At 57.0% G+C, this 26,950-nt stretch overlaps 1 protein-coding gene across 1 annotated transcript in view; it reads right to left on the bottom strand.

Moving 5' to 3' along the window:
* Positions 1–23,750, bottom strand: part of TP73 (tumor protein p73) — a 30,423-nt gene extending 6,673 nt beyond the window's left edge. Inside the window, exons 1-6 of the mRNA XM_087755402.1 lie at positions 23,650–23,750; positions 21,351–21,446; positions 19,892–20,015; positions 13,387–13,632; positions 338–524; positions 80–195 (exon numbers count right to left, since the gene is read on the bottom strand). Of these exons, the coding sequence (XP_087611528.1) occupies positions 80–195; positions 338–524; positions 13,387–13,632; positions 19,892–20,015; positions 21,351–21,446; positions 23,650–23,660 (780 nt within the window). The 5' untranslated portion in view covers positions 23,661–23,750. The remainder of the gene's footprint in view (positions 1–79; positions 196–337; positions 525–13,386; positions 13,633–19,891; positions 20,016–21,350; positions 21,447–23,649) is intronic.
* Positions 23,751–26,950: the final 3,200 nt, after the last annotated feature.

Raw genomic sequence — 26,950 nt, 5'->3', positions numbered from 1 at the left:
AGGTTCACCCTCAGCACAGGCAGAACTGCTGGAGCCCGGACAGAGGCAAGCACCGGTCCTGCCCCCCGGCCCCGGGTACCTGCGGGGGCTCGTAGGGCACCATCACGCTCTGCCTTCCCGTCACGGGGTCGTCCACATACTGGGAGAGGTTGTTGCCTTCCACCCGGATGAGGTGGCTGGCTGGGGCTGACTGGCCTGCAAGGCAAACCTCCGCGTTAGAGGCGGCGGCTCTGCAGGACGCTTGTCCTGCGCACGCAGGGCTGCAGCGCGGGGCGGGATGCGCGGCCCCCCCGGGTGACGGGGCAGCCCCCGGCAGAGCGGGGAGAGCAGCACTCACCATCATTAAAGTCACGGCCGAGCTCATGGTTGGGGCAGCGTTTCACCACCTCGGTGACGTGCTCTGCCTTCTTGTAGACGGGCATGGCCCGGATGATGGTGCCCGGGGGCGGGGGGGTAGACACCTTGATCTGGATGGGACATGTTTTTGCAATCTGACAGTAGAGTTTCTTCAGCAGGGGGGAGTACTGGAAAAGAAGAGATGCCCGTGGGTGAATGTCACTGGGCCTGGTGGGACGGCGGCGGCTCCCCTGCCTGCCCTCGGCTTCCTCCGCTGCTGCGGTGTAAGCGCAGGGTTCCCATCCCTGCAGCGGGGCTGGTGCTGGGCTCGGGCTGATGCTCCCGCGTGCACCGAGACGGGCGTTTCTGTTCCCTCGGCTCCTCTCATCCACCCACGTGCTGCTTTCTCAACGCTCCAAGGGAAACGTGAACATGGCAGTAAAGCAGCAAAGTAAAATAATGACTTGTTATAAAGCCAGTTACTGCCTATCGTATCGCAGCCATGCTGGAGGGACGGTGGCAGCGCAAAGCTGCGCCGTGTACCGGCAGAGGGAATTGCCCCAGTGGCACCCGCGCTCCGTGGCAGCTCCGTAACAGACGGTAGCATTGCAAACAGCTATTGCGTGCTCCCAGCGCGTCGCAGGGGAGAGCAACCAAAGGAAATGCAGCCTTTCTTTGCTGTAACTGTTTATTCTCTAGGCTCAATATTTGTTTTTCCCTGGAAATATTTAAATATGACCAAATTCGCCCACACGACATCGTATCCGCTTTCCACATAAACCAGATACAACCACCTACTGGGTCCAGGGTCGGGCGCTGTAAGAAGGGTTTCCCAGCTAGCCTAAGTGCTGCGGCAAAGCGGGAGCACCTGCTGTACTGTGACGTAGAGGAAATCTTGCTGAAAATCAGCTCAAACCCTTCTCCGTACATCACTCAGCCCATTTTGGAAACAGTACCCCGAGTCCGTTACCATACGCAGCTCCTGGCTGAGCCAAGGGCTGGGACCACCGAGGGTGCTGACGCACCACAGCCTAAGGAAATCGTGCTTAACGTCGTTAGCAGAATCACAGCTAATTATGCAAGACCTCAGAGTTTAATTCTGACTAGCACATGTAACACAGGCAGTGCTTGTCCTGACCATGACTCGATCCTCTGCGGCTGCTCGCAGGGACAGCGGCGGCTCACCGAGGGGATGAGGTGGGGACCGCTCCCCCGGGCTGGCCGCGGGAGGAGGATGCTCTGCAGGCAGCCAAGGGTGGTGCCTGGAGTCGCTTGTTAACAGAAAACAGCTCACAACCACTAAAACACCACTGGCGAGGGCACAACGGGATTTGCTTGGTCAGGAGCGAGGGGCAAACTCCTCTGGCAAGGACCATGGACCTGCTCAGCATGGGGGAAGCTCCCGGTGGGCGCTGAAAGCGGGAAGGGAACAGCAGCGTGCCTGCGAGCCAGCCCTGCTCGGAGCCCGCGGCACGGCAGAGCCCCTCGGCCACGGTGCCTGGGCAGCGCTGCCCAGGGCAGGGAGCCAGCGCCAGTCCCGGGTCCAGTCCGACCACAAGCCACCGTCTGCAGCGGGGCAGGGGCCAGCAGCACGCCCGGGCGGGAGGAGGCTGCGCGCTGCTTTGAGAAGGGTGGGGAAGGCAGAGCCTGTCCTTCACCTTCCAGTAAACGCGTGTCTCAGCTCCCAGGTGTGGGGATGTGCAATTCTCTTCCACCTCACCGGTGCCATGCTGTTTTCCATCTCACAAAGAATGTGTTTGCTATACAAGAGCCCACCCCTGCTGCACGGAGAAAAGCCAGTCCCTGCATGGCAGGGCATGTTCCCGCTCAGAGTATTTTATCTCATCCCCACAACATAACGCCTGATGCCAAAAAAATACCACCGTGCAGAGTATTTGTGAGGATGTTAAAGCTTGTCCTGAGCCATCCAAATACAGGTGTGCAGAGGCTAGCGAGGCTCCCTCCACCAACGCTGTGCTCTCCCGATGGCGCGGGTGTTTCTGAGCCAGGGCTGCCTGAAGCAGAGGGCAGCAGGGCCCGGCAGCAAGCAAGCTGCTCGCACAGGACTGCTGGTAGGGCACTAGTGGGGCTGGCAGGAATGGCTCAGCCCTCGTCTTCCCGCTGCTGGGAGCCCAGTCCGGTGCGCCCGCGCATCAGGCGGGTTTGCAAGAGGGGTCTGTGCTTCCCGATCCCACTGCCCTTTCTGCAGGAGTGGATCCACCTGTGGGCTGAGCGAGGCTCCCACCGAGCCTGCCGGTGCTGGATGGGCTTGTAGTACCCCAGGAACTGCTAAAGAGGCAAATGAGATAAACCTTTTTCAGGTGGTATTTCTAGGGAAGATATAAAGGGGAGAGGCTTCTACCAAGGCAAACCGCAGCAGCTCTTGCGTGGTGTGGATGCACTGGACTGATGGCCAGTTGGCAGCAGGTACCAGCTCCTGGGGAGGCATGGCAGTGGGCTGGCAGGGGATGCGTCCCGGGGGTCAGAGCCTGCTCTGGGCGAGAGACAGTGGGAAGATGCTGTGGTTGTTAGAGGGTGTGATCAGGAGGTATAACATGAAGCCGAATCTGGCAGCAAGAATTAATCCTGGGTCTTGGAGGCATGCGGACTAGCCCAGAGAGAGAGGATGCTTAGAAATACTGCCTTTCACTGAAATCCCCAAATTTTGCAATGACTGCAACTACACCTTGACCCTCTGGCCAGGTCAGCTTCCCGGGTGTGATCCTACATCTCCAGCAGGGATTGCACCTAGGCTGGAAGCATGGGCTCTGCTGGGAACACAGCCGCTCCCCTCTGCCCGGCTGGAAGGGGAGGCTCTCGCGCTGCCGTGGCCCACGTAACCTGCTCGCCTGCAGTGCAACGGGGGCTTAACACCCTCGTTTTGAGGAGACAACATGGCAAAACAAGGGTTATTTGGAGGGGGGCTCTTCCTTGCCAGGTGTTAAAATACTGACAACTCCTGTCAAAGGATCCTTTCATGTAGACATTCCCGGGCAGTCCTCAACATGCCTGGGAAATAAAACTGCTCTGGAAGAGCAGAGGTGCATTATGGCAAGTTCTCTGGTAACAAATTCTCTCATTATACCATGTTATGACATGGATAAATCTCTGTTAAATAGCAGAGCGATTGCCCTGCAGGGAGAAAGGCTGCTGCTCAACACAGGCATGCCTCCACCGATAACCTTATCATGTCCTAACAGCTCCAGGACTGCCTTCAAAGATCCTTCCACAATAACAAACTATTCTTTTAAGGAACTCCATGCTGATAACTCTGGGCAAGAAAAGTCAGGGCTGTGCCCTGTGCGGCCGCACTCCCGGCTCCCCGCGGCGTGCAGCCGTCCTGCAGCCGCCTCTCCAGCCACGCAGCCGCCACCGGCCAAAGCGCTCCCGCAGACCCAGCCTGCCTGCGGCCACCGGGTGAATGAGCGTGGTGTTTTTAGGATCCTGGGAGGCTCTACATCCCCAGCCATGTTTTCAGCCAGGAAGAGCCCTCGGCAACGTACACCCTCTGTAAGGGGCAGCAAGACGCACGTCTTGCTCAGACTGCGACGCGAGTGCCAAGCTGAGCAGGCGCCTCCGCTCCTACGCGGTCATCTGTATTCGCTAATAATCTGCCACCCGTGCCCCTCTGTGCAGGGCTGTGCTGCATGATCTGACTTACGGATACTTCACAAGCCGCAGCTGAAGCGTGCACACCGGCTTGCAGAGAGCACAAAGGCAGCGTGCTTTCCTCACGTGCAAGGCAAGACAGTTGCAAAGTGGAACCCAGGAGATCAAAATGCTGGTGTTTAATCATGTAGAGTAGCGCAGCCGCCTCACTGCCGGGTACTCTTCTTTTTGCCATGGCCGTGTTTTTGCCACCTGTACTAAGGGCGACCCTCGGGCAGTTCACTCGTACCCGTCCTGTTCCGCAGCGTTTGGACACGCTGACCTCTTGAAAGCGGCCACGCACGGCAGCCGGGTCACAGCCAAAGCTCCCAGGTGCAGGAACAGCATCCCAGGACAGCTGAACGCTTCCCCAGCACCATGGCCAGACCTCAGCCCCAAGGCTTCTTTCACACCTTCGGAAGAGCTTGGGTACATTCTGCCCCTGGACGCCTCCTGCCTTTATTTTCAGCTCCTGCTCTACCCTTTGCGCTGTTAGTGTCTCCCTCCCCGGTTACGTTATTACTCAGGTCATTTCTGCTCGTAGAAAATGTCAGAGGGTGTCTGTTACGGTGTGTTTGCAGAGCACAACAGGTTCAGGTGTTAGTGTGGCTTGTGGGCGCTGGTAGGGCATAAACAGCAGCAGCACTGAGCCATCGACCCGAAGCTTGCGTAAACTGGCAGAACGTTTGTTCCCCTGGGTTCTTCCTGCGGTCGTGCAGCTTTCGGTGTCAGCCCTCATCTGCGGGGGTGAGAGTATAACACCACCTCCGTCGCTGTCCCTTCCCCGCTGCTGTGATCTGTCCTGCAGAGCAAGTACAGAGCACTAGGAATAACTGGGAAAGCCAGATTATTTAAGCACTAGCAGTACATCAGCATTAACCTCTTTCTCTAGGGACTTGGTACCTCAAAGGGTCTTTAGATGCGGTTTGTTTCACCCCTGCATTTGAAACGCAGCTACTTCTTGGACAAGACAGAGGCTGCGCTGCATCGGTGCCGAACGTGATGGGAAAGAAGCACGCTGGAGCGACAGAGCCCCGTGGTGCAGTCGGCCGCTGCTGGGGTTTGCCAAGGTTGTCCTGGTGCCACTGCTTTGTACATCACAAGATCCAAACGAGCTAATGCCTCACAACGATTCATGGCCACTGCTACAGCCGCAGCTGTGAAGCAGCATTAAAATTAAGTCTCGGCATCTGCCACTGCTCACCCTGAGCAAACGCCTGGGACGCTCTGGAAGAGGCCACCGCACTGCTCGGACCTGCAGCTACTTCTCCTGCACGGGAAGCAAGAGCGGGGAGAGGTGTTTTTCCCCATGGATGCCGACAGCCTCGCACAAAAAATAACCTGAATCTTCTGTGTGGAAAGACCTACCGGCGAAGTCCGTCTCCCCCCTGCCCTCCCTGGGCAGCAGAACCGCTAGGAGGATGTGTCCCAACAGATTCGGAGCTGATAAAATCTTATTTATCTTCAACTGTTGACACTGAAGCGTCTAGACTTGCCTGCTTCGGGAGGGCTGCAGCCAAGTCCTCCTTTCTCTCTTGAAGGAAATGATTTGCTCAACAATTACTTTTTCCACAAATCCTCCCCCCTCCTCCCTACCAGCCTCCTCCTCCTCTACATTCCAGTCTCCTCATTAGCTCTACTCAAGACGTGTCCAGGACTGCAGTCAATGGATCCCAATAAAGCCACTAGCCTGGCAAGAGAGAGAGAGAAGAAAAGTGCTGCCTCCGGCTGCTAATTTCCTTGCGCTCCCCAGCAAGCAGCTGCAGAGCTGCATCCTGGGACAGGTTCGGACAGATCGCAGCAGAGAGGTGATAATAATGTGTCTGTCATCTTACTCAGACATGTAGCATCTTGCAAACCGCAAATACCGTTAACCGGCTTGGACAAATCTGTTACGACAGATCCTGGAAGACATGCCGACTACAGAGCTAATTTTTCCTTTCTAATTTTTTTAATAACGACTTTTTAATCACTGGCCTATATAGCTTCTCACTGAGCTGGAAATTCCTCCCAAAGCTACTTTGTTGCTCGTTTACTATGAGCTGGGTTAGAATATGTCCAGCGCATCACTGACGCCCGAGAGCGGGGCATCCGCCGGTGCCCGAGCCGCGCAGGCGGGCCGGGCAGCAGAGACGCTGCGCGGGGGCGGCTGTGAAGGATGCCCCAACACCTGCATCCCCCCTCTGCAGTCCCCGCACCACGGCGGCGATGCTTCGGGGCGATGGCCAGTGTGGCGCCAGCCGTGCCAGGATGGGGGGTCTCAAGGTGCCTGGCAGAGCCCGGAGCCCCTCTGCTCACCCCGGCCATCAGCCGCTGCAGGGGACCCCCCCTCACCCACAGGTCCCCACGAGCTCCCCCCCGCTCCCGCGAGTGCTGGACCACCGGCGATGTCTCGGGGCCGGGGCTGCCCCCACAGCAGACCCAGCACAGAGAGGCTGTGTGCGCTCCAGCCTGCGTTCTTCTACCTTTATTATCATGCCATTATTGCTAATTAAAATCCCTTGGTTCACCCCCAAAGGAGTCTTCTCCCTTCCTTCCCCAGTGTGCACATCCTTAAAATAACTGCCAACCCGGATCACAGCCGTTCTTAGTCACTGCTCAGCCAGCCAGCACTGGCACGCTCGGGCGTTGTTTAATCGCTTCTAGTAAGTCTGACTCCTTCTGTGCGTCTGGATACTGGGGTCCTCTGACCAACCCAGCGCTGGAGTTCCCGCTCATCCAAAAAGGAAGCCGAAAATCCAGCAAGGCAGTTATTTCATGCTGCACTATCAAGACTGGATAGGGGGAGCAAGCTGGGAGGGGAGGGAAGAAGAGGCTGAGTTGGGCTTGGGAATCACTGCTGGAAACGAACTGCAAAAACCAGCACAACTCGGGGGCAGACCACTGCCTCTCGCAGCATCCCTGGCAGGCTGTGCCGAGCAGGAGGGAGCTGCTTCTCCTGCTTCCTTACAGCCACTGCCTGAAGTGGGCGCAGGCAGAGAACGTGGTTCACCGAGGGCACACCCTCCTTTACATGCTGGAGGTCAGGGCTGCCAGGAACGCTTTGCAGGACGCAGCCCTGCGTGATAAAACCCTGCAGTCCCGGCGGTGCGGCAGCAGGCCCCCCGTCCGCTCCCCGGGGACTTGGCAGCCGAGGCGGGGAGCGCCGCTGGCCGACCCCCCAGGCTGCAGCCGTCGTGCTCCCCCAGGGCGCTGCTGGAGCCCCTGCCAGGGACCCCTCCGGGGCCGGAGCATGGACATGTGTTTCCTTCTGCAGCCTATTTATGATCCCAGTTCCTCCCGTGGGTCCCTCAGTCGCTGCCTCCCCTGTGTGTTTCAGATCCCAACGCAGCGGAGCTGGCTAGAGCAACCTCGTTTCCCCGCGCGTCCTCTCCCACCTCCGCAGCAGGCCCTGCAGGAGAGCGGTGCCTTCCCGCCGGAGCAGCCCTTGCCAGTAAGTCGTTCCCTTGACCTGTGCATACCATACACGTTCGAGATAGTGGAGCTGATAGCGGGATCGTGTTGGAACATTGCACACCGAATTCCTTTGCCTTTTTTCTTAATTCCATTGTGTCTGGAGCTCCTGGAGCCTCATCCACGCCCTGCAAAAGCTGGTGGAAAGCCTCCAGTGGGCTGGCTTCAATGGGCTTTGGAGCAGGCTGATGCTGAGGTTGCTTTCCTACTTCTGGCACGCCAAAATATCCACGCTCTTCTGCCCAGCTACTCAGATAAAAACAAAGATGTTTACGGCTCAGAGGTAGAGTGTACGCAGCCATGCCTGCCCCCTGCTCATCTCCAGGCCGCTGCTGTTGGACAGGTACCTCCCTAAACCACCGTAAGGTGCCAGAGAGAGTTTGAAGAGGGGGCTCCTTTTCTATAGATGCTCCTGAAAGTTTTTCCCTCCTCTTTGCGACCGCCTCTACCCCAACAAGCTTCAGACAGCAACCAGGAAGGGAGAACCGATCTCCTGCCACACCGATTGTTTCCACCCTCCTCACTCAGCATCAGACAAACCATTTCAGCTCCCCCAGTGCCCATGCTCCAGCTGCAAGGTCTACAGAGCAAGTGGAACCAGTTCAACGCAGCAGTCTCCCACTGGCCGAGCGCTGGGATGCAGGCAGGTTTGCCGTGGGTAACTGCTGGACGGCGTCCATCATAGCAGGAGCATCTCACCTCAGCTTTGGACCTCTCCAGCCTTTCCATTGCAGCCTGTTTGCTCCCCAAAGCAGCAGGCAAGACCCTGGATGTGGCCCAGACCCCCCCGTGCCGAGGCTAGGGGAGCCCTGCCCGCTTAGCTCGGCGGTTTGTCCGTCTGCCCCCAGCACCTGGGGCTCCGTGTGAGCCCGGGCAGCTGCCTCACACCGGGGGCTCGAGCCCCTGCGTCCTTTTGCAGCCAGGCCACGGGAGGCCAAAGACCCTATTAACGCTTCTGCTGGCTCTGGCGCACGTGATAGCGTTTTAGAGGGGAGGGAGCACCGATCTGCCGCAAACCCGACTTGAGAAAAATACTAATTATCTATCGGTTACCAGCTGGCCGGCGTGGTGAGGGGCTGCCTGTGAGAAAACAGCCGAGATCGGCTCGCGGCTCTAGCGTGTATGGGCAGCTCTGGGGAACCGAGAGTCCTGATAGCTTCCAACAAACAGGCAGGCTGCCGGCATGCCCCGTCTTGCAGCGCTGCAGCTCCCGGTCCTCCTCCCAGCCTACCAGAGGGGGGCTTCGAACCTACAGGGAAAACCTTATTTTCAGCATCTGGCCATTGCTCTCTACTGATAAGAAGGCCATTAAAAACGAAAAGGGAGGCGGCAGCAGCCCGGAGGGCTCCCCGGCGCACAGACCAGCGTGGCCACTTCGGGTCAGAGTTTGTGGCAGTGCGTGGTGCTCTGAGCCCAGCCTGGGAGTCAGGACAGCCAACGTCACCACCCGCTGCCAGCATCCCTCTGCGAGGACGGGCCTGGTGCTGGCACCGTGAGCCCCAAACCCCTGTCCCAAGTCTTTGCCCCTTCTCCATTCACCCATTTCCTAAATTTAGAAATTCAGCATTGTAAGGCTAGAGAGAACAGATGATGATCCTCCGCTTTGATTCCCTACACTGTTGGCCTAAGACCCCTGCCTACTCCTCCTGCGTTGAGCCAAGAGTGTCTGCTTGAAGTACAGCTTATCTTTCAAGAGATACGCAGACTCTTAATTTGAATACTTCAGGAGTTGGAGAATCCACTGCATTCCTTGGTAAATTGTTCCTATGGTTAATTATCCTCACTGTTAAAAAATTTCCACCTTGTTTCTAGTCTGAATTTGCCTGGCTTCAGCTTCCAAGCACTGGATCTCATTATGTCTTTTTCTATTAGATTAAAGAGCTGTCTGCTATCAGAAACCATCTCCTATGCAGACTGCAGTCAAGCCACCCTTACTCTTCTCCTGGAGACCTTTCATGCAGAACACTTCTCTGGTATCGCCCTGCAAGGCACCTGTTCCAAATCTTTCATCTTCTTTGGATCACCCTCCCAAACCTTTTCTGTTTTGTCAACAGAGGGTTTGAAGTGTGGACACAAGAACTGTGCGCGAGGGCGGTGGGCTGGGGATACCTTGCTCCAGGTGACGCTTGCCTGCCCAGCCCCTGTAGAGCGAGGCACCCCACCATGCAGACAGCTCGTCTCCAAACGGTCCTTGGCCGTGAGCCCTGCACTCCTTAGGAGCCTCCTGTCCTGAGCAGGGGAGAATGGATAACGCCATGTCTCCCAGAGGAATAGCCAGAGGGATTCAGCCAAAACCAGAAATCTGTGGGGCTACGCACTTCCAACAACCAAAGCTCATGACTGTATCAATCGTTTGACAAGACAACTCGCATCGAGCTATGTGGTTTGGCATTGCCTGTGCGCCAGCTGCCCGCTCCTCGGCTGCGTTCCCCGTGATCCGCCCCCAGACTGCAGGAGGCCTTCGGAGCTGCCGGTCTGGCAGAGCCCTCCTCCGCGGCGGAGGGCTCCCTGCTGCCCCGAAACGCTGCCTGGCGAGGCGGCTCCGCCAAGTTCGTGGTCAACGCTTGCAACGGTCCTGGCGTAAGTTATTTGGTGCAGTTAAAGTATTCAAAAGCCACGAGGCTTCCCTAGCTATGGACGAAACAGGCAGTGTCGTTTCTTTCAAAGTGCTGAATCAAACCACGCGCGTCCCTCAGCGCACCCAGATGGTTAATTCGGCTGCCCTTGGCTGCAGCATCGCCGAGCCGTCAGATGTCACCGTCCCCAGCCCTACCGACCGTACATTTAGCTTTCCTTCCCACCTGCCTGCATTTCCCAGCAGCTTTCCTAGTCTTACTTGTATGCTGCTACATACGCATCCACAGTTTATGTAGAGAATCACACTGTGTACATACGTCGTTATTTGTGTATTGACTGACTGGCAACATACAACGTGTGTTGTTTTTGCTGAATTCCTTTCCCCGTTGAACCAGGACAGACTTTCAAGCGCAGCGGTGGCAATGCAGAGCTCAAGGCGAGCAGGAGGAAGGCAGCGGCCCCATCTTCCAGCACAAAACATGCAGCTGCGTGGCCGTGCCAGCCATCAGCTGGAAGGACATGGAGCGAATTTGGCTGTCACCGCAGCAGGACCGTTCTTCATGTGGCAAGTGCAGGAGCCAGACAGTCTGCACCCATGTCAGCGGTCCTGCAGAAATTACTATTTCAAGTGAAACATCCCCTGCGCTCTCCAGGGTGCAAGATGCTGCTGACCCACTTCGGTTCTCCGCAAGGCTCAGCTTCAGCGCAGTGAAACGTGGGCTGGTTGGCGCTAGTCCTGCAGCCAGCCTGCTTTTGGGGATGCACAATTACCCCAGCATCGCGGCTCAGAGGTCCGCACATCTCGCTGGCTGCCTTGCCAAGTATTAAAGCCAGTTCAGGCATTTAACTCCTCCGCTCTGGACCACTTCCCAGGAGGCCCCCCCTCGCAGCCGCGCGCCCGGCAGCCTCAGCTCCCAGCCCTGGCTGGCGGGCACATCCTCCGCAGGTGCTCGCGGCTGCCCGTGGCATGTTTGCCGGGCATCTCTCGAGCTCAGCTGCTCCCCCGAGGCCAGGAGGGCTCTCACAGCATCCGTGTGGCACTGGCTGCTCTGACGTACAAAGCAGACCTTAACACAAAGGCTTGAGGAAAAAAAGCAATCCTGTCCCGATTAGCACAGCTCCCGGTAGGACACAACAGCTACAGGAGCACGGTGGGCACAGGGTGATGCTGAGACAGTCTGGGCTCAGTTTAGAGTTGTGGGAAGATCCCAGGTGGCTGGGATGGCTCCAGCGAGGGAAGGGGGCTGCCACGGGCTCCCTCCCCATGTGCGACTGCCTCGGGGAGCCTCTCGCTGCTCCCTCTGCTCTTCTGGGGACAACTGGCCAAAAAGACCTTAGTGGCTTTTTTGATTTACTCCTGCGGCTGCAACATGCACCGTCTGGGATGAGGGAAGGGTATTTCCTTACTGCTGACTAAAGCGAGCACAGAGCCTGTCTTTAGTAGGTGCGCTCTCCATCTTTTGACGTGCACGAGCACTCCCTGCCCACCGTGCTGTCTGAGGGTGTCCTGCAGCACCCAGCCCGGCCCTGCCCGCAGCTGTGTCCGCTCCATCCCAAAGCCATCTCCCCGGCACTGCCGGCTGGGGACAGTGGCGAGCGAGCACTGGACACTTTCCGCTCCTCCTCCCTCCACGCCAGGACAGCTGGGACAAGACACCCTGCATCACTGTGGGTTTGGTCTCCATTCGGATGCGTTTGTGGCACGGGAATGCCTCCTCTCCCTGTGCAGGTCCTGTGCAGCTTTACTCTTAACTGATGTGAGTTATCCCCCAGTAGGGATAGGATTGGGCTGTAGTCGCATCCTACCCTGAGGACCTTCAGTTTATTCAAAACCTGATGAAATGCATCCATCAGCAACATCTTGCAAGGAAAGACAGTGGAAAAGAGCAAAGACTCAACTGCTCCTACAAGAGCAAGTGGTATTTAATCGCGGTGCTGGCCCCAAGCCCCCGCTCCGCGTGACTCAGCAGCGAAGCTCCGGTGACCAGACACAGGGAAGCTGCTCCGCTGTCCCTGCCATGAATTTGGCTGCGTTCAAACACCAGCTCGCTGCCGGCTTGCTGCTGGTTTGCCCACTCCGCCTGCCCGCTGGTACTCGCAGGAGAGACGGAGCCGGCACCGCGGCAGCTGCCGTAGCCCGTCCCCTCCTGCCCGCTCTCACTGCGACACACCGGGAGCAGTGAGCGGAGCAGCACCCGCCGGCCACGGCCCGGGGTCTGCCTGCACAAAAGCACCCGGAGATGCTTTCTGTCTACCGCGGGAAGGACTGTCTTGGCAATTAAACACATCAGCTTCCCAAACTAAAAGTCATTATCACACCTCGGGCTGATATATCGCTCCTGGTCTGCCCTGCCTGTTTCACGATAGTGTCAAACCGCAGCCCCAGAGGAAACCCCGTTGCTCCCTCGCTGTGTGAATTGTCTCGTCCCAGCCTTCCTGCTCCGCTAATATTTCCCGGAGGAGGAAACCTGCCTGCCTCAAGCATGCCGGTGAGCAGCTCTCCCAGGTGCTCAGGGAGGCGTCCGCCGCAGAAATGCCTCCGACACCGGCCGCAAGTGCTGTTTGTTGTTAAAAATAGGGACAGCGCTACACTGAGCCAGGAGCCAGGATGTGAATTTAGGACTTTTGCCACAAAAAGCAAAGCAGCTGCCGTACGCTCTGCCCGGTTCCTGGGTCCCTGCAGAGGACTCCTCTGCCGGGCTGCAGACGTGCGGTCAGGTCGGCAGTGGACCAAACCTGCATCTCCACTCCTGAGGACCAGCCTGCTGCGCCCACATCCCACACGGCACGGTGCCGCGCAGCGACCCCTCTGTGATTAAAACCCTACTCTGTTATTTTGCCATGACTTCTAGAGATTAAGTTACTCTTCTGATACGAGATGAAAAAGGATAGTAAATGACAAGCAAGAATTTACAGCCCCAGCAGATGCGAGCAAAGGTCCATCTCGCCCACTGCCTCGCCTCTGACAGCAGTCGCTGGCAAATGCGCAGGGAAGCACGACGAGAACAAGGCAGGTCCTTCCCTAGGACATTTCTCCAGCTTTGTGATTTTTGGGGGCATTTACCCACAGTTTAGGGAACTGCCATGAGAGACGTTACATTCGAACCGCTGTGCCTAACAGCCCTTTTGGAGAAAATCCCTGAAAAGCAAGCACTGATGTTTCCTGCGTGTTTTGCTTTCCAGGGCCACCTGTGCAGGCGAAGTCCCCGTCGGGTGGTGGCTGCGTCCTGCAGCCGCCCCGCGCGAGCGTGCCCTCTGCGTCCCGCTGCAAAGCACCACCGAGACATTCGGGTATTTGCGGCTGGCCGGCCGAAAACACCGTCCGCAGTAGCAAGCATCTCTCTAGCGAAGGCAAGAAGACATGCAACTTACTGTCCAGGTGGCTGACTTGGCAGTGCTGGATTGCTGGAAGGTCACCTCAAAGTGGTGGGGACCGGGGTAGTCAGTGTTGGAGGGGATGACGGGAGCGGGGGACATGGCGTCGAAGGTAGAGCTGGGCTGCGAGTAGGGCGAATGCGTTGGGACATTGGAGGTGTGCTCAGAGCTGTAGGGGCTGGTGGAGGCTGCTCTGCTGCCGATGCTCTGATCCATGCTGTTGTTCAGCAAATTGAACTGGGACTGGAGGAAGGGAAAAGGGGAGGAGGGAAAAAAGAAAACACCAGCCAGTTTAGAGACATGGAAACCTCAGCCACACTTCTCCAGGGCTCCAGGTGTCCTGTTACAGCCTCCTTAAAGGGCCAGCATGCGGGAAAGCCAGCCAAAGGAGCTGCTCTGGGTCGCTTGGGTTTTTGAACAGGTCACCACTTGTGCAAGGGATAAACTCAATACGCTTAAATCACCCCCATCTGTCCGCTCCATCCTCACTGGAGGCAGCGAGGTGCAGAGATCCCTGGATTTCCAGCGCCTCTGGCTGCGCAAAGCCACTCTTTTGCCAGCGGGGGACGGGGCAGGGATTTTCTGGGGTTTGCTCAGGTGTGGGAGATGTCCTGCTGCGGGATGGGGAGGGACAGCCCCATCCTGCGCGCAGGGCCCCGCTCGACGGTGGCCCTTCTAGCAGCCAGCGCATGGAGGCCCGGGGAGCAGCCCTGGCACGCCGCGCCAGCGCGGGGCGACCGCCAGCCCCCCGACGAAGGCATCGCTCCCCTTGCGACGGCCTTACCGAACGGCCGACCTGTTTTCCAGACATCATCTCCCGCGTGCATCCACTTGTCGCGAATATACACGCGCACAGCGCTCCTGGAAGCGCTTCGCGATGAAGAGCCAGCTCTGAATGGCGGTTTGTGGAATTCGTTTCCCAGCCGGGATGTTTGCTTTCAGTGGCTTTCACTGATGCAGGTCTAATTTGGGGAAAACCTCAAACCTACAAAGCGCGTAGCTGTGATGCAGCACGCTGCAGCAAGGTCACACAGCAAACGTACCCATTTATGCATGTACTGGCTCTTATTCCAGACATGCTGGACCAAATCTTGACTTTTTACAATTTTTTTCTTATTCCTCTTCCAAGCAATTATTGTCAGATACCTCCAGTAAGAGCTGGCAGCTCTTTTATCTGCAGGCATAGCTTAAGCAAAACTACGTTCTCAAAAGCCACATGGCTAACGCAGCCTAACTCTTTCATCTGAAAATCAGACCAAAAAAAAATCATTTTTTCTATAGTAGAGAAATGAACTAATATTAAAAAAAAATATATCCCAACGTAACTGTTTCTCAAAGCAAGTGGGATGTTTTTTTCCCCAGAAATTCTGCAATTCCCGAATCACTCGAGGCTTACCCTCCCGGCATTTGCAAGCCAGCAGCGTGCTGGCAGTCCCAGCGGCAGCTGCTGGGGCTCCGCCGGTGACCGCGCGCAGCGGCCGTTGCATTGCTGCTTGGCGCCCCGACTCCCCGCAGCACCCTGCGTCGGAGGAGCACCGGGGCCGCCCGCCTGCGCTCCCCCCTTCGCCCCGGCAGGGACTGTGCCTCCAGCCCCCAGCACCGGCCGGGGCAGCTCTGGGGAACCGAGAGCTACTGGAAGGTGGCCGCCACCGTCCCTCAGCCCAGCAGGCTCCGCCATCCGCCTGCTCCGAAGGGCTGCAAGGCTCAGAGCTTAGGAATCAGGAGACGTGTTTTAACTTGGGATCCCAACCTCACCCAAACGTCTACGATGTAAAATGGTTTAAAGGCAATCATCCTTCTCCAGGGAACTTCTCCTGTTGCCTGCATCTCTCACAAGGTCGTTGGAGCCTGTGACTAACTGGAGGAATGCTGAACAAGATCCGGCTTGCTTTTACACATATAGCCATTTTCTCCCCTAAAATATGTGTGTAAACCCCTCTATTCCTTCTCACTGCTCTATAAATAGCCCAGCCAAAGGCAAACCACCCCCATCCAAGCTTTCCACAATCCGAGGCTTCACCCGGAGAAAAAGTTATGAGAAACTTCAGCAAAACGGGCGTTACCAATGCGCATGGAAAGCCCTGGCCGTCCAGCCGGGAAACTGCCCGGCCGCGGGCTGCTGCTGGCAGGGCCAGCGCAGCTGCAGCGGCGGTGGCACCGGCTGGGAGGCGTGCAGCACAAGTCACCCTTGAAAAGCTAAGCTCAGGCATCGCCCAGGAGGAGAGCAGCAAGGGGAAAAAGGATTGCCGCTTGTCAGGGCTGATCCGCAGCCCAAATAAGCCACGAGTGCCACGACGGAGCTGTTTGCTCTCCTGGGGCAGCGGAAGGGCCCCGGGGAACGGGCTGCACACACGCCTGGGGCCCCGCCACGGCCCTTTTTTAGGAATGAATGCAGAGGAAGAGCTCTGCACTTGCCGAGCAAACAAGGCGACCTTCAGCGCTACCCATGCACGCGCCCGTGCGTACTCAGGAAAAGCAGGCTACGGCCGCACCGCCCGGCAGAGCACCGTGTGCTCCCGCAGTGGCTCATCTCCTGCCGGAATGGGAAATAACCGGGAAGCTTTCGCCTCCCGCAGTATCTGCTGCTCGGGAGCCACAAGTTTGGGAGCTGCAGGGCAGGCCAGGGGTGAGGTGGCCCTTGGAAGCGGCAGGAAAAAAACTCCGCAAAAATCATCCCTGCATGATTTTGTGAGTTTGCAGTGCTCAGAGCCCGGACTGTGAGCAGCTGAAGCCTGTGGCTGTAAAGCTCAATGGACCGGTAACTCGGGACTGACCCACTGAGAAGAGCATCCCGAGCTCTGCGCAGGAGAGAGCCGTCCCTCAGGGAAAACGGCGACCTCTTCGCATATGAAGGAGACACGGACCCAGGGCATCACCTCTGCGAGCCGGGCTGGCCGCCCCGAGCCCGGATCCCTGCCAGCACAAAGCGAGAGGCAGTGCCCCAAGTACCGGGGCTTTGGAAATCCGCTGGCAGGAACACCCAAAGCCAGGTGCGGGGGAAAATGACCAATGTGTTTTTAAAAATTGACTAAATTTTGGAAACATTCCCTTGAAAGACAAACAGAAGGCATGAGTGTTTGTGTGTGTATGTGTGTCAACAAACTCATCACAGCCGTTGTGTGTATATGTCTGTAAATATACACACACACACACATTTATACACACACACATATAAACATGCACATGACTGCAGCAAGGACCTCCCAAGGAACAGCACCAAGTACAAAATGAACTGGTACATACGTGCTTTGTACCAACACACGTAAGACAAAAAAGAGGCATGAAGTAATTCCCGGTCGGGAAATGCAGCACCGCACCTTTCTATCTCTAACTGCATCTATGCCTATACCTAACGCTTCCGAATGCCAGAGAGCGGCACAAAACCCTTCTGACTAAAAAGCAACCTCAGCGCTTGAGGACAGGGCTGAAAATGTATCGCCTGCAAGTGCAGGTACCAGTTCATCTGCTCTGCCCTCCTAGAGGCTTTAAACCAGGGAAGGAAAGCCTGCCGGGGCCGCAGGTGCACGCCGGGAGCCCGGCTGAGGAGGCCCCCAGTGGACGCCAAACTGGGCACCACCAGCGCCACGGGGCGTTCCTCGGGCAGATGCTCCAGCTAACACCCCTCCCGCCTGCACGTACGCGGGTGAGGGAGCCTGCGCCCCTTTGCACCAAAGGTTTAAATTGCACCAAAGGCTTAAATCGTACCTTGGGCTCTGCAAGCACAGGATCAGGCAAAGCAAGAGAGGAATGCCGACCGAGCCGCCAGGGCTGCAGCATCCCACACTACACAGGTTATGGTTCGCAGCCAGGGCTGGAGCAGCCGTGGCTCCTCCGTGCAACCGCGGGACAGAGGAAGGCTTGCGCCATACCGAGCCCCTGGCACATCCCAGGCAGCGGCGGGCACGGAGGCTCAGCAGGCAGAGCCGGAGCCCATGCCCAGCTCCTGCCTTGGCAGCGGAGGATGATTTCAAATAAGAAGCAACAAGGCAAAACCCATGAATAACAAGTATCACCTACCGTGGTATAATGCTGCATCGGGTCGCTAATGTACAGCATTTTAGTCGTCTCGGGATTCACAGAGCGCTGGGAAGCGTCCCGCCACGGGAGTCATGGGGTCGGGGCGGCGGCAGGGACAGCGGGGGCAGGAAGGCGGGTGGAACAAGGGAGCGCGGGAGCAGGGCCGGGGCGGGCAGCGCCAGGGATGCTGCGCTGGCCACCCGTGTGCTGCCGTGTGTTGGCTTTTTTGCTTTTTTCATCTCCCTTAGTTCTGTCAACTAGCTGCATCCAACAACAAAACAGGGCCCACCCCTTTCTGTCCCTCATGACTATTCATTAAAGCACAGGGCAGGCCCCAGCTTGCCCAGTGATGGACGGGGTGATACCAACCATTCCCACTGCAGGGAGAGCGGGGGTCCAGCTCCATCATCAAACCCAGCTAGATTCCACTCCAGAAAGCTGCTTGCAGCCGCACTGGGCTGGGAACCCATTTGGCCGGCGCCCTTTACCAGTGGACCAAAGCGGCTGCACTTGCATTGACCAGACAACGCAGTGATGCTGAGATAGCTCCGCATCTTAGAGATAGGGAGTTACGCCTACCTAGATGGATAGGTAGATGGATAGATGGGGATAGGGATGGATAGATGGATATCTAGATGGATAGATATGGCTAGACATGGATAGATAGGGGTAGATGGCTAGACAGATATCTAGATGGACAGATATGGATAGATATCTAGGTGGATAGATATGGATAGATGGATAGATAGATATCTGGAGTGACCAGGCAGATTTCCTTCCGACTCGAGGCAGATGGGCGAACAGTGTTTCCTACAGCCAGCCCCGCTGTGGAGGGCTGCATGCTGCAGCAGATGAGCAGGTCAAAGAGCGGCATGGCATATTTTGAAAGGTGGGAGCAGCGTGCATCGCCCACCTCCCACCACTGGTGTGCACGCCTGACCCACGCACAAGTAGGTCAGTGGCAGTGCCATACGTAAAGCCTAAAGCCTAAAGCGCTGCACAAACTGCCGGTCCTGAAGTTGCCATCTCTGAGCAAAAAGGGTGGTTCACATCTTTAACTACAGCAACTCCTCCCACAGGACCCTGCAACAGATTTTTAGGAGCAATGCAGTGCCTGTGCAATGCCGAGAGGGAGCACCATGCCCGGCTGGAGGGCAGGTCACAGAGCGTGTGGGTGGCCGGCTGGCACTCACTGCGCATCAGCACCGGTGCTGGGCACCGCAGCACCCGCTGCTTCCCGCATATCCGCTCCGGCACGGCTGAGCACTGTGAGCAGCAGGCATCACAGCGCAGACTGAGCGGCCCCGCTGCCGCCACTCCCGTGTCTTGCCTTTCTTTCGGGCCGGCAGCATCACGTTATCTGTGCATTTATTTTCATGCATGTCAGCCTGCCGCGTGTTTCGGTGACGTCAGCCGGCAAGAGCTGGCCGCGGCTCACTGGGAGCTCAGCAGCGCAGCGCTTGGTCGCACGATTGGGCCAACGTAAATATTTACTAGTGGCTCATTATCCCGAGCAAGGGCCAGCAGCCGGCTCTGCCCTGCCTGTGCACTGCCGCTGCGCTTGGAGCTCTGCAAGGCCAGGGCTCGCCCGGCGCTGGCAGCACCCCGGGCTGCACTGACTGCTGCCGGGCTCGGCTTCGGTTACAGCGGGAACGAGAAGAAAGGCGACGGCAAGCTCAGCGAGGGGCAGCTCCCCAATTAGCACCACAGCCCCCGCCTGATCCTTCTGCCAGGCTCCTGCCCGCTGCAGACAAAGGCCGGGGAAGGGAGGGAAAGCAAGCGAAAAGCGAGGGAAAAGGGGGCTGGGGGAGGGGACGCAAGCTGGCAAGGAGGGAAACGGAGGCTTTCTGGAGGGAGAAGCTGCCAACAGGCAGAGCTGCTCCAGGGATGCTCCCAGGGGGCCACCCTGCTCACGGCACTGAACGTGCACAAGTGACCCAGACATCTCGCATGCCCACTGCGCTTTTCAAACCCTTTGCCTTGGATGGAGACCCACCAGCTTCTTGGAGGGAAGCGCCCGCAGCAATGGCACGGACCCTCGGGGACCACAGTGGGCGCAGAGCCGGGCGTTGGGAGCGCGACGTGCCCCTCCAGCAGCTCTGCCTCGTCAGCAGCTTACAAACGGCTTTTACTATGCAGCATGTTTATACTGGAGCGAATTACACTCTCCTCCTGCCGAGGTACGCCAGCTCCGCTGCTGTTACAGCACAGAGCCCCTGCTGCTGCATGCAGCAATATTATCTATTAATAAGTAGCCTCTATTTTACTGACCATGGTACCATGAAGCTGCAATCCTGCGGTACAGTCACCTATTACAGGCTACCAGGCCCTGCACAAATGGCAGCAGCGCTGCACCTGTAGTGTTTGTGTTCGGTTTATGAACCAGCAAGCAGCCCATCTCCTACCCCCGAGCCCCCAACCCACTGCGGGGAAAACAACTTTGTGTTTGATGCAGCTCGCATTTGCGCAGCCTGAGCACACTCACCATGACCGAGTCATTCATGCTTCTCATCTGGAAGACGTCCATCGTGACCTCTGTGCGGTTGGAGACCTCATTGCTGCCTGTGTGGTTGGATGGAGGGAGGTCGAAGTAGGTGCTGTCTGGCTCCCTGTGGAAAAGGTGGCGGCACAGTCAGCCTTCCAGCTCCCCAGCGCAGCCAGCACCACCGCCACCCGGCAACTTGCGAGTCCCTTGAACCTCATCCCCTTCTCAACTTTTCCCTCCACCCTCTGCTTTTATTTTTCACGTGGCAGAGCAGGCTTTGCTCAGGGAAACTGTTGCCTGGTAGGTAAAGCAAGCAGAGACTTGGGAAGTTTTTCATCCACCCAGCTGCTCTGGAGTATCTGTCACCTCAGGACGTCTTTAAGAGCGAGGAGACCAAGGAAGAAAGAGGATGAAATGCAGTACAGTCGTCCTTCCTTGCTTGATTAGAGTGTGAGGCGCAAAGGCCAGAAGAGTTGCAAAAGTCTTGGTGTGACTGGAAGATGTTTAATTTTAGAAAACATCCATTTCAATTAGGCAGCCACCAAGCCTCATGACCTCATGAGTGAAGACTGACGAGTAAGAGCGCATCTCCCAGGCTTGGTCCCTGTGTCCCCTGCCACACACCAGGCAAGGGTCCCAGCCGAAAGGGGACCTTTGCTCCGGCCCTGACACCATCCCCACGCGGCCCTGAGCACTGCATCAAAAAAAGGACCTGTACACGAGGCAGGCAGTGTCATGTACCAACGCCAGCTCTAAGGGCCAGGTGTGTCGGTACTCAGCCAGGGCTGGCCCCGTCAGCAGCCCTGCGCTCTGCAGCCCTGCCGTGCCCACGGGGACACAGGCAGGGGCCCCAGGGCGCTGCCGCAGCCGGTGGGTTCCTCAGCAGGCAGGGCATGGAGGACGCGGCCCGGCTGCTCTCCTCTGCGCGAGGATGAGTCCGTGTCTCCCCTTCCCAGCTGCTGCTGAGGCGCTTCTGCTCCCCAAACACCTTGGCTTCCTCGGGCGAGAGGAAGCGTGCCCGAGCCCCGACCTCCAATGTGCACCAGGGCAGCCGTGCTGCGGGAACGCTGCGCCATGCTTTGCAGCTCTCCTGCCTTTGCATTTACGGTGCACGTCGAAAACAGTGGCAGCTGCACAACCCTTTTCAGAAACAGCATCCAATACCTTGAAACAAGGTTTGTGGAGCCCTGCTTGCAGCATATGCAAACTCCACAGTCTTTGAACTGTCTAGCGTCACCAGAGCAAAGGGGTTTGGCAAATGAAACGATCTGAGCAGAGACATCGAGGTCTGGGAGCAAAATTCTGAATGTGGAAAAGGAATACATGAAAACTGGAGCATGCAAAAGAAACTTGTCTCCCTGTGAGCCACAGTAATAATACGTGCTAACACAGATTACAAAGCAAAGGGCCCCTTCTGCCTCAGAATACAGCTCAAGGCAGAGGATCAACCACCACTTACAGCGTGCTCCAGAGGTGCTCAAACGTCGTGCCTTCGTCAGCTGGAGATGACTGGGACATCTTCACAGAGGGGGAGTCTGACAGCGGATAAATCACTCTAGGGGCACAGAGAAACACCGAGGTTAGCATCGCTGGAGTGCCATCTCATGTCAGCAAAGCGGCGGGCGAAGGGCAGGAGTTCCCCACCTGGCTCCCGGCGGCGTGGCAGGGACCGGCGCCCCGGAGGGCCCATCGCGGGGGACAGTGCCCCTGGCCCCCGCAGCGGGCTGCGGGCAAGGACCGGCTGCAGGAGGGGTGACCCAGGCTTAGCCTGCCCTGGAGCCTGCTGCCCCGAAAGATGGCTTGCACAGGACGGGAGGCAACTGGAAACGCCGTCACTGCAGACCAGGACTACAGATAACAAAATAAAATTGCCAGGCTTTCCCGCAGGGGTGGGATTTCTGGTGATGATGTTGCAGGCCAGAGTTCTTACAAATACGTGGGTATTTTGGAACGGGCCAAAGCGGCAGGGTGTTGGGAAGTCAGCCCATTTCTGCTAAGCACTGCTCCTGTGACTCAAGGCTCCCAGCTAAGATGTTTACGGTGTGCCTCAGCCTGCCTACAAACAGCTCCCCCAGCCCTGGGGAGGCTTCCCACAACTCTTAGTAATCGCTTTGGACCGGCTTCATTCAGCAAAGGGCTTAGGCTCTCCAGTTCAACACAGTAATACCAAACTCTTGAGTATCGGCTCTCTGAATCAAATTGAAACCCCAAGCTAGGTCACAGAAAAAAATTCTTGCAGCAAGAATGAGAGCCAAAGGCACCCTTGTTGCAGCCCCAGGTCCAGGCTGCTGAGCTGCGCAGTGCGGTCTCTGCTCTGCTCTCGGCTGGGGAAATCCACCTCCGCGAATCTGGGGAACACGGGAGAGACGTTCCTGCCTCTGAAACACGGCAGTGTCACAGATGCAGGCCACGGGCTGCACCCCGTAGGTTGCTGTATGAAATATCCTCAGGTGCCACCGGCTCCAAGCAAGGTGTGCCAAGAAAAACTGGAGCTCAGGCGTCCCCAGTTGCCAGCGGCCACTTCAACAACTTCAAAAGAAGTCTGTGCTCTATTTTGATGTAGCCCTTCAGCCTTCATCCTGGTTTGTCCATTTTAGGCATGGGGCAGCTTTTATCCCAGGAACATCGTTTGCCAACAGGCTAACATATTTTGCTCTGTAAGCTCTAGTTGCAAATGCCCGCAAATCCGTAAAGGCATAAAGACAAGTAAGACACCCAGATGCATAGTGCAAGTTTATAGTGAAGCCACCCTAAATCTTACTTGTTCAGACACTAAAATGACCTTCCCACTTCTAAGCAGCTTGCAAACATTATTGAATGGAATATCATGCCCCCAAGTAATGCAAGGCAGGAATGTTGCCTCTGCTTTGGGGACAGGGAAGTGTTACTGGGAGAAAGCACGCTGGTTATGCGGGACTGCATACGGGAAGCCCGTGGGGAAGCCAATTCTTCAGCCAAAGCCTTCTGAGAGCTACTGCTTAGGCATAACTGGAGTCATCCTCAATCCAGTCTGTTCCTCTGGCCCCTGGACAAAGTTTCTTGGCCCTCTCAAGTGCGGAAGGAAGCACGCAGCGTACCTCGGCTCTCCCGTTGTGCCCAGCACCTCTCCGACCCCAACAGCCGGAGCCATCTTGAGCTCCATACTGCCTTCCTCTGCTGGCAGCCCCGCCATGCGATCGTCCTCCTCCTCCCTTACCCGCTCCCTGGGAGCCGCGGGACCACTTCCCTGCCCTGGCTGACATGGATGTGGCCCAAGTACCATCTAGCTATTCCTTTTACCCACACCAGTGTTAGCATCTCGTTTCAACTCAGTACCGATATCTAATAGTGAAAGCCTGAAAACTTCCTGCTTTTGGGGCTCGAGCTGCCGAGCGCGAGGGCAGCCGCTTTCTAACTGAGTGATGCTCGGGGTCGCCCAGGCCCCTCTGAGTCAGCTGGGGACCGGGCGGCTGCAGGGGCCGGAGGTAAAACGAAAGCAGGGCGGTGTCCCCCGACGGCTGATCCTGCGGGCTGCTTTCTGCTGCATCTGCGACTCGTCTGCGCCACACGGCAGACTCCTCTTCCAGGAGGGGTTGCCACAGCGGAGGAGGGCTCGTTCCCCACGGGTCCCATCACAGAATAGCTAGCAGTGAGAGTCTGGCGTCCTCCCATCCCTCCTCGTCCCACGTGTGAGACACAGAGAAACGAAAGGACCTACGCGGCAGCTTTGAGCAAAGGAAAAGCCTAGAGCTGAGGCAGGTGACTGCTGGTGGCCTTACCCTGCTTCCATGCTGCTTTCCCTGGCCCAGGGCAGCGGCAGCTTCAGGAAGGAGCCAGGCCTTTCCCTTCAGCGGAGAAAGCACCTCCGCACCGCCCCGGCTGTGTGGTCATGATGGGTGACACCAGCTCTAACCACGTGGCTGCACTCGTTTTCGAAAGGGAAAAAATCTGAATATTTTTAAGGGCGTTTTGGAAGTTCCCTTTCTCTTTCAATCGGTGCTTGCAAAGCCAGGCCAGTATCTTCTCGCATTTGAGCTCCAAACTCTGTGGAACAAAGCGAAGCTCGGGCTGTTAACGCACATCCTTGCTGCAGTGATCGTTGCACACCTTGGGAAAGCATCTCCGCAGCAAGAATGGCAGCCTGACAGCCAGGCATCTACGATGATAAAGAATGACAAAAGCCTTCGCAAACAGCGTTCCCGGCGGTTGGCAGTGGTGCCGATGACAGTGTGATTTACTCTAAAACGAGCTGCCTTTCCAAGTCCCATTATGCAATGAACGGTGGAGGCATTCACGTTCAGGAAAGCTGGGAAAGCGCTCTGATGGTGAGGTCCAGCAGAAGGAACAAACATCCCGTCGGAAGCAGTGTAGGCCCTGTGGCACAGCTTAATTAGAGGTGAACTAGGAAGAGCCTTAGAGACTAATTCTGCATTGCTAGAGAGGCAGGACTAGATGGCTTGGATGTAATTACCTTCCCAGTGCCTGCAGGCTATGTGAACGGCACTGGGAGGCGAATAACCCGGGGCTAAACACAGCAGCAGTGGCAGAGCTAGAGAAAAGCCACAGCCCAGGTTCAGCTTCTCTGTTACTTCCAGCCCCCAGGTCCCTTTGGAGGCGATTTCACCTCTGCCATAAGTGTGCCAGCTCCCTGATGTCACCCGCTTCCCAGCACCAAAGGAAAGACCTGAGGTCTCACCCTGACTGCTGCCAGAAAGAGTTCTCTAGCCAAACCCCCACCAGGAGAGCCCCAAACCTGCTGATTAAACCAAAGATGGCTTTGGCCACAGAAGGGTGCGGCGAGGGGTCCTCCGTCCCTTCTGCCTCCACGCAGCAGGGGATGGGGCTGCGTGGTGCGGCCGTGCGGGACGGCCGGGACGCGGGGCTGGCCCGGGGGCGGCGGTGGGAGCCTGCGGCAGGACGTACACCGGATTCATTGCAGACTTCTAGAGGAAGAAAGCCTGAAACGTGCAAACCGCGGGGGCTGTCGCTGGGCGCCAAGGCTGCTGGCATGATTTGCCCGTTTTCCCTTGGGAGAACTGCGCTCCCCGTGCTTCCCCAAGCCGGCTCCACCGTTCGCTGGATTGCTGCTTCCCTCTGTTGCTAGTCAGGGCATTGCAGGGAAGCTGCACGTGGGAAAAAAAGGCCAGGAGCACCGAGACAAAGCCTGCAAAGAGGCAGCCCACCACCTTCGCTCGCACTGGGGCTCAGCTCAGCCCGCTGCCGGCCCGGCACCGAGGCGGGGGCTGCGGCAGCGGGCTGGGTCGCTCCGGGGCCGGTTCCTGCTGCCCACCTACCTTCCCCGTGAACTGCCACTGCAGTGACTTCCACAGGATTAGTATGGAAATGCTCGGTGTCCTCAGTCTTTTCCCCACCGCTGTGGCTTTGGCTATACCCGAAATACCATGTCAGCCCCAGCTCAGCTGAAGCAGCCGTTTCGCCCCCAGCCCCAGGGACACGAGGAGAATGAAAAGCACGCACCACGGTCCACTACAGCCATCCCGGGACGGGAGAACAACTCTCTGGAGAAGCAGAGCAGATGAACTTGCATATATTCAACTGTGCTTTATTCAGCCCACGGTTTGTGTTTTGACCACAGAGTCTGAATATATTCTTAGAATTATTATAAATTCAACTTCCTTCTTTCATCAATATATGGAAGGTAAAGAGTACCACAGCCGTAACGAGGGTGCTGGAGCCTTGCTGAGGGTGATGCCTGGCAGCTCAGTTTCTGCAGTCCCTAGAAGGAGCATCTTTGATCTCACCATTAACTGTAAGCCTCAGTTTTAGGCACTTAGAATTGCCTGTTGCTATTTCACCTCGCAATAACATATTCATCGCTATCCTGCCACTCTAACAGCCCAGAATGAAATGTGACAGCATTTTGCAGTCCACCTTAAAGGGAGATAAATGCCTCCTGTATAACCTGTATAACAGGGCTATTCCTAATTCCGAAAGACTCTTGGCCCATCCTGAGAGAGGAAGACTTTTGAGAGCCATTTCCAGCTCTCACATCGAACTGCTGTGTATTGCTCGATGGTTTGTGAACTGGCCCCTGGACCTTCTCGCCTTGCCTCCTCTGCACAACGAGAACCATCAGGCTCATCCAGCTCGCAGCAAATAACTTAATGTTTGCAAAATGTTGACAGATCCCAAGATGCCAACGCTACCCCGTGCTATTGCTCATTTATCCCAGATTATTAAATTCACACCTGCGAAACGAGGCTTGTAAAAGCGACCAAGAGTGAGCGAGCTCTCCTGCAGCACACTTAAATCTCAGCAGCCCTCCTCGGGGTCCAGCAGCTTAGTAAGAATTTTCTTTCCAAGGAGCAGGCAGGTTCGACAGAAATCCTCTCTGAGGGACAGAGTCATCGACAGGCAGCTCGCGATGGGGCAGGAGGCTAAGCCAGCCAACTCTCCCTCCCTCCCTGGCAGCCGAGCGTCAGCCCTGCCTCGGGACCGGGCGGCAGGCAGCCAGCCCAGCATCCTGCGGTACCCAGCCCCACCTCTGCTGCTCCCAGTCAAGCCTTGGTTGGTTTTACCTCCACAAGTGCTTTAACTCTGGACCTAAGGCACTTGGGAGCAAACTTTCCAAGACACTTTAATATTGTGTAACTAGCCTACAAAGCAAAGCGGCCACAAATCATCTTCCAGCTGCATTATCGAGCACTCGAGAGAGGGTCGTGCTGAGTAACTCACGCACACAAATAGCAAGGGGTTGCCTTTTGTCGTTTTTTTCCTCCTACCTGCTCTGGCTCCCCAAGCGTTTCGAGTTCCCCCGGAGGTCTCCCGCAGACAGGAGCGGCCTGGGATTGAGGATCTATGTTATTTACTGCACTACAATCAAGTAGCGTCCCGGTCGCCTAGGCAATGACATTGGAGCTGTTGAAAGCTATGTGAAAAGTGAGGCAAAGGCTTGTGCGCTCCTTCCTGGAATAGGAGGCAGTTGCAAGGGGGTGGGGAATGCTCAGCCAAGCGTGCCGGGGAATTAAGCTGGTCACCAGCGCCAAAGTGACTCGGGGGCAAGCTGGCTCTCAGGGCTCCGGCACCGGCAGCCACCCAGCAGCGTTGCGCCCGAGGCGG

The sequence above is a fragment of the Nipponia nippon genome, unplaced genomic scaffold, assembly GCF_047370975.1.
Source record: "Nipponia nippon isolate SJK-2023a ecotype South Korea unplaced genomic scaffold, ASM4737097v1 scaffold_19, whole genome shotgun sequence".
Taxonomy (NCBI): Eukaryota; Metazoa; Chordata; class Aves; order Pelecaniformes; family Threskiornithidae; genus Nipponia; species Nipponia nippon.
Note: the sequence above shows the minus strand (reverse complement) of the source record. Positions and strands in the feature narration are given on the sequence as shown.